Here is a 6,357-nt window from a genome sequence, read left to right as displayed (position 1 = left end):
CGCCTGGAAAGCCCTGGGGCCTCCCCAAGGGCTCCGTGCGGAGCTGGGGCTGCGGTCAGTGCTCCTAACAGGGAGGGAGGAGGGACGGCTGTGGTGCTCGCCTGACGCGGGCAGAGGCGAGCGCATCACCCCAGGCCCCACCTGTCCTCCAGTTCCTGCCCCTTTCTTGTTGGGGAAGCTCCCTGCGCAGCCCGTCCACAGGGGGCGGTCGGCTCTTCCTGGGGGTCAGGGCCCGCCCTGGTGGCAGCAGGGCCAGCAGGTGGCACCAGGCTCCGATCACTGCTGCCTGGTGCTGGGTTCCTGCCCTTGAGCTTGGGGCCCCACCGGTGGGCAGACCTGTGAAGGGGCTCACAGGGAGCAAGTTCTCCGGCCGGGTGGGGGCGGGGTGGGGGAGCAGGAGGCTGCCCAGGATTCTGGACACGAGCCCCAGACGGGCGGCTGGCACCTGGGCTGCTCCCACCTGCCCACCACCCAGTCCCCACCCTCCGAGGCCCGGGGACCGAAATCACACCTTCCCACCCACAACTGCCTGCCTGGGGGCCTGTGGTCTCCGGTGGGGGGGCCAGAGTCTGTCCTGTTGGTCCCCCAGGAACTGGTGAGCAAGCTGCTGCACCTGCACTTCGAGGACGAGAGGACCAAAGGTGGGCGCCAGCCTGGGGCGGGAGGGGCCTGGGAGGAGGTGGGGGGTGGGGGCAGCAGCCCTGGCCAGGGCATGGGAGAGGGCGCGCTGGTGACCTGCTCCCTCCACCTTGCAGTCAGCGGGGACGCGCTGCTGCTCCTCGCCGAGCTGCTCAAGGTATTTGTCGTGGGTGAGTCTGTTCTCCTGGTCCTGCCTGCACGACGTGTCTCCCCTTTGCCCACACTTGGCCCTGGCTCACAGCTGGGGCCGAGGCCCAGGGGGTGGGGTCAAGGCTCCAGCCTCCGGGCCTCCCTTCCCTCCTGTCCCCGCAGAGGCCACCGTCCGCAGCATCAGGCAGGCCCAGGCGGAGGACCTGCCCACTGTGGACGTGGAACAGCTGGAGAAGGTGCTGCCGCAGCTGGTAGGTGGGCCCGGGAGCAGGGCCAGCCCAGGGCTGGGGGTGGGCGGACGCCCAGCAGGCTGAGCGCTCTCCCCCCACAGCTTCTGGACTTCTAGGGGCTCCCACCCGCACGGAGGCCACCTGTCCGGCTCCGACCAGCCCAGCGCCCATGTCTTCTGTGGCCTCTGGCTTCAGACGGGAAGGGCCCGGCACTGGGCGGGCCCAGGCCATGCACTGTTGTCCCCCGGGTGCTCCGTCTGCCCTGCCGACAGCCTGGACGCAGCTGAGGGGCCACTGTGTGGGGACCAGACTAGCAGCAGAAGTGGGCGGCGCAGTCCTGCCTGACATCAGAGCGGCGCACCTCCTCCCTGTGTGCTGCTCCCAGACGCCTCCCTGAGCCGTAAACTTGTTCTCACAGCAACAGCAATAAATCACGGCCGTTCTCCCAGGCAAAGCCTCCCGCTGCCATTCACCACCCAGTCAAGCAGCCGCAACCCGACCCTCCGTCCTGGCAGGACACACTCCTGGCCAGCGAGGGGCAGGCCGCAGGGAATGTGGGTGTGGGCAGGGCCTGCTGGTGGAGATGCTGGGAGCGGGGGGGAGGGTCCTGAAGACCAGCTGCCCGGGCAGTGCCAGGGACCAGCGGGTCAGCCCAGGCCACGCCCACCCCAGAGACTGCTGTGCGGAATCTCTAGAAGTGGGGCTGAGAGGTCTGGCTGCTTGGGATACTCACGGGCCTTTAGGGCCCAGCTCCATGCACGGGGCCCAGGCACCCTCAACCTCATCCCCCACCGCCTGAGTTCTGAGCGCTGGGCAGGAAACACCTGAAGGGCTCTAGGTCGGGTGACTATGGGCTGGGGCGGAGCCACCCACCTCCACCAGGACCTTCAAGGTCCTCCCCTGCCCCCCCCCAAGCCCTCCATCCCTCGTTGGGCCCTGCTGGTCCCCTCCTGCACCCCTTTCAGCCTCTGCCCCCGCTGTCCTCTCCCTGCCACCTCGGGAGTCTCTGGGCTTCAAAGTGCTGGGGCCAGTGCCCAAGCCCCAGCCACTATGAGGTGCCCCGGTGGGGAGGTGGGCGGGGAGCTCCAGGTCAGGCTGCCAACCCACCCTAGGGTGCCAGGGGCGAGGTGCCGGCCTGCGCGGACAGGCCAGGCCTGCAGGAGGGGATGGATGACGGCAATGAGGCAAAGCCGCTAGGAGCAGCTGCGTAATGAGAACAGGCCCAGCAAGGGGACCACACACCGAGGTCCAGCCAGGCTGGGGACTGGCCAGTCCCAGAGCTGGAGGCCAGTGCCCGGAAGCCTGGACAGGCGGCAGCGTCAGACGGCGGCCGGGCAAGGACCACGGCGCCCTTTCTGGAGAAGGAACAGGAGGGTCTCAGGAGGTGCTCAGGCTTTATTCGCACGCAGGGTGAGGAGGAGGGTCCCGTCCCCGGCCAAGTGGGCACCTCCTGCTGGCAGCTCTCACCTCCTGCTGGCGGCTCTCACCTCCGGCTGGCGGCTCTCACCTCCTGCTGGCTGCAATGCAACACGCGTGACCTGGGGCCCGGCTCCCGCCCAGCTGCCCTCCCGGCCCGGCCCGGCCGCCCTCCCAGTACCTGGCAGCTTTAGCCATTTGGGCACCTTGCCCAGGTCCCTCCTTAGGGGTTGGGCTGTCCCAGGGCTGGGCTCAGGGGGCCCCACTGCACCCTCCTCAGCAGCTGCCTCCGACTCGAGGGGCACAGGGTCAGGGGCTGGCAGCAGGAACGGGGTCACGGAGGTCCTGGACATGCACCTGCGGTAGAAGGCACAGGTAGCGAGCGCTGCAGCGATGCCCTCCCACCCTGGCACTGCCAGCACCTTGGGCTCTCACCTGGTCACCAGCACGTCGGCTGCAGATGGGGAGACCGTGTGTTCCAGCAGCTTGGGCTCCAGATAGAGACCTGCAGACGGCAGCACCCTCAGGCCACGGGGAGGGGGGCCATGGCCTGGGCGGGGCTGCCCTGGAGCCCCAGGCGGGGGTTCTATAAATTACAGATGACGACCACCCTGACCTAAAAGGTTGTTATAAGGAGACCATTTGTATCTTATTTAAATCTCAAAAAAAACAAACTGTGAAAATGATTCAGGGACGAGAGAGAAGCCTCAAAGGCCAGGCCTGGGAACGCCGAGACAGCCCACGCCGGGCGACGGACAAGGGCCACGACGCCGGTCAGAGCTCGTCCGTACATGGGGGGCAACCCTGGGGCCTGAGGCTGGAGGTGGCCGAGGAGCAGGGAGGGGGTGTAGGCAGGACAGTACCCACCCTGCCTGCAAGGCCAGACCCCGACTCGGGGACCACCAGGTGCTGGGCCTCCCCTCGGCACCCCACGAGGCAGCACCTTCCTTTCACGGGCCTGGGCGGGGCCACCTGGGGCCACTGAAGGACCCTCCCCTCGCACCTGTCCAAAGCCCCGCCCCGCCGGTCCGCATCTCTGGGATCCCAACCGACTGGTGACTGCCGACCACAGGACACCCACCGGGAGGCCTGCCTGCTGCCACGCGGAGGGTCCCCCAGGAGGCAGGCGCCCAGCACCCACTGAGGTGAGGCCTGGTCCTGGGCAGGTGGTGGGCGGGGCTCCGGCCCAGGAAGCAGGTTTGCTGTGGGGTGCTGGGGGCCTTTGTGTCCACTGACGGCAACCCCCCATGGCCCTCGGCCGCTCGCAGACACTCCCGGCCCAGCAGCCAAGAGGGCAGCTGGGCCGCCGCCCCCACACCCACGCTGACTGTTACCCCAGGAACATGGGCAGGCCCCAGGCAGCCTCCAGGCAGCAGCAGCCAGCTTGCGGCCCTGCCAGCGACATGAAAGCCGCGGCTTCCGCGCTGCTCCCCCCGGGAGGCGGGAGGCGGGAGGCTTCCTTCCCCAAGCCCTGCCAGCTCTGATCTCGGGCAGGGCCGCACCCCGGGAAGGCCCCACGCGCCAGGGCCCGAGCTGACGGATGAAAGGAGGCGGCTGCTGGTAGCTGGGGGCAGAGTGTCACCAAAATGAGGCCGAGTGGGCGGGACGGCACCCAGGGCTCCTAATGGGGGGTTTGGTCCCCTCCCAAAGCACCTTCCCAACCCAGTGCATCAACAGGCTGCCGGGAGCGGGGCAGGCGGGGTGCAGAGAGCACCCAACACCTTCGGGCTCCCGGGCTGAGGGGGGCGGGCACGGCTCCCCCCATCCCGACTCCGTTCCTGGTGAGTGGCCAGCTCTGCCTGATCTTGTCCCATCTCCCCAGGACCTGCAGCCCCAGCTCAGACCTCGCAGGCCTGCGGGCCACTTAACAAGGGCTGGCCTCTGTTAGTAATTAAAATATCTGAGGCGGCTTTGAAGAGGAAACCATTAGTCCCAGCCGGGGAGGCCCCAGGCTGCCCTCCCCTTGAGGACAGGACATTCCTCCTGCTCTGGAGGCGGCCCAGCAGGCGCTGGGTCAACACTCCTCACCCTCCAGGAGCGGCCGCAGGGGGGCTGCAGGGGCAGCCAGCGGGAGGGCCTGGCTGAGAAGGCGGGCAGGGAGCAGGCAGCAGGGGCCTCCAAAGCAGCAGGCCACTTGCAGGGGGGGCTCTGACCCCTGACCTCAGGACCTGCCCCAGCTGCGCTGCCTGTGGACCCTGTCCACCCAGGCCCAGGGCAGGGAGCTCCGCAGCCAAAGGGCCCGTCCCCTGGGGCAGCATCGGAGGAGGCAGGAAGCAAGCACAAGGCCAACTTTAGAGGCTCTGCACCCCCACCCCTGCCCGGGCCTGCAGAGCGGCCCCAGAGTCCACCCCCGCCCAGGCCAGGGGCCAGTACCTGAAAGAGGGTCAGCGTGTGGTCCTCCAGGATGGTCTTTGGAGGAGTGATGACTGGGGAGAGAAAGTCTCCGTGAGGAAGGCCTCGCCCCACCCCCTCACCAGCGCCCGTTCCCAGGGACGACTGGTCAAGGGCTGGCAGCCTCAGCTGGGGCTATTCTAGAAGAACCCTCAGTCCACAGCCCTCTGCCCACTCCTCTGCTGCAGCAAAAACCCTGGTGAGGGGCTTGGGTCGGGGGAGTGACCCGGGGCAGCCCCTGCCAGCACCCCAGCCCTCAGCGCCCCATCCACACAGCTCCGGCTGCTGGAAGCAGAGGACCATGTCCCTATGGGGAGGCGCAGGCAGGCCTGGAGCAGTACTCACACAGGTGGAAGGGCAGCGCGGGGTTCCCCAGGTGGCTCCTCACAAAGTCCCGCAGGTCCCCCACTGAGGAGGAAGGGGAGGGTGAGCGGGGCGCCAGCAGACGCACCCCGATGCTGGCCCCAGTGGGATTGGACAGGCCGGCCGCACCAAGCTGCCCCCCACCCTGGGCAGCCACCTCCTGGGCCTTGGCACTCAGGACACCGATCCGAGCCCGGGGCTGGGAAGTCCACCTTGTTCCTTCCACAAGACCAGACACTCGCACCTTGCCCAGGTGCCACCCCCCGGGGCAGGGCCACCCCCCGGGGCAGGACCCCATCCCCACCCTGCAAACGGCCTCCCTTCACCTCTCGCTGCCCTCGCCGGGTAGAGCTTTCCCTCCAGGAGCTGCCCCAGGCCCACATGCCAGCCCACAATCACCCAACATGCTCTGCAAACTCAGAGCCGCTGCCTGCAGCCCCCAAGCCCACGCCTCCCCGAGCCCAGGGCCCGGCAGCCACAGGCCCAGGCCTGGAGGGAGCCGTCCTGGACGCTGGCGTGGCCCTACCTGTCTCGCTGGGGCGGAAGAAGCCCTGCAGGATGTAGCGGTCAGGGAACAGCACCCTCAGGACCACCTGGGTCGGACAAGCGTGCTGTCAGGACAGCCGGAGCCCTGCCCAGCAGGGAGGACCCCACCTGGGGCCAGAGCAGGCGGTGCTGCCCCAGCACCGTGCACACAGACTTCTGTTTTCATCACAAAGCCAGGCCGAGGCTGTGCAAGCTCCGGGAACACGCTCAGCGGCCTGTGCACGCGGCCGCAGGAGGAGCCGGCTCGGAGCCGCCCGTACCTTAGGGTACCGCTCCAGCTTCTCCTTCATCTGAGCCTCCCTGAAGGCCTTGGTCACTAAGGGGGCCTCTTCCAGGCGCTTCCTGTGGAAGGAAGGGGGCGGGTGAAGGTCCCGGTCTCCGGCCAGAGAGGAGGCCCACCCGAGCTGGACAGACAGGCCCCCTCCAGGTGCGGCCACGCATGGAGCTGGGACCAGCGGTGGGAAGCGGGAGACCGAGGGGGCGGGGCACACCCACCGCTCACTCTTGAGCTGGGCCAAGCGTCTCCGCACGTCGTCCACGGTGACCTCGAAGAACTCGTCGGGCAGCTCTGCGGGCCAGGCCTGGAGCAGCTCCCCCAGGTCCGGGTGGCACACCACAGGGT

The 6,357-nt window shown here is 68.4% G+C and overlaps 1 protein-coding gene and 1 long non-coding RNA gene across 2 annotated transcripts in view; one reads left to right on the top strand and one right to left on the bottom strand.

Annotated features, from left to right (window-relative positions):
- The window catches only part of STRA13 (stimulated by retinoic acid 13), a 2,060-nt gene extending 831 nt beyond the window's left edge, over positions 1 to 1,229 (top strand). Inside the window, exons 2-5 of the mRNA XM_015560063.1 lie at positions 588 to 641; positions 756 to 809; positions 952 to 1,040; positions 1,121 to 1,229. Of these exons, the coding sequence (XP_015415549.1) occupies positions 588 to 641; positions 756 to 809; positions 952 to 1,040; positions 1,121 to 1,135 (212 nt within the window). The 3' untranslated portion in view covers positions 1,136 to 1,229. The remainder of the gene's footprint in view (positions 1 to 587; positions 642 to 755; positions 810 to 951; positions 1,041 to 1,120) is intronic.
- A 970-nt stretch (positions 1,230 to 2,199) lies between these two features.
- On the bottom strand, positions 2,200 to 2,995 carry LOC102770891. The gene is made up of 4 exons (XR_435128.2): positions 2,871 to 2,995; positions 2,617 to 2,792; positions 2,507 to 2,536; positions 2,200 to 2,466 (listed from the first exon to the last, which is right to left on the bottom strand). It is a non-coding gene; the product is annotated as an uncharacterized LOC102770891 (long non-coding RNA).
- Positions 2,996 to 6,357: the final 3,362 nt, after the last annotated feature.

The sequence above is a fragment of the Myotis davidii genome, unplaced genomic scaffold, assembly GCF_000327345.1.
Source record: "Myotis davidii unplaced genomic scaffold, ASM32734v1 scaffold211, whole genome shotgun sequence".
NCBI classification, from domain to species: domain Eukaryota; kingdom Metazoa; phylum Chordata; class Mammalia; order Chiroptera; family Vespertilionidae; genus Myotis; species Myotis davidii.
This window is presented reverse-complemented; position numbering and strand designations above follow the sequence as displayed.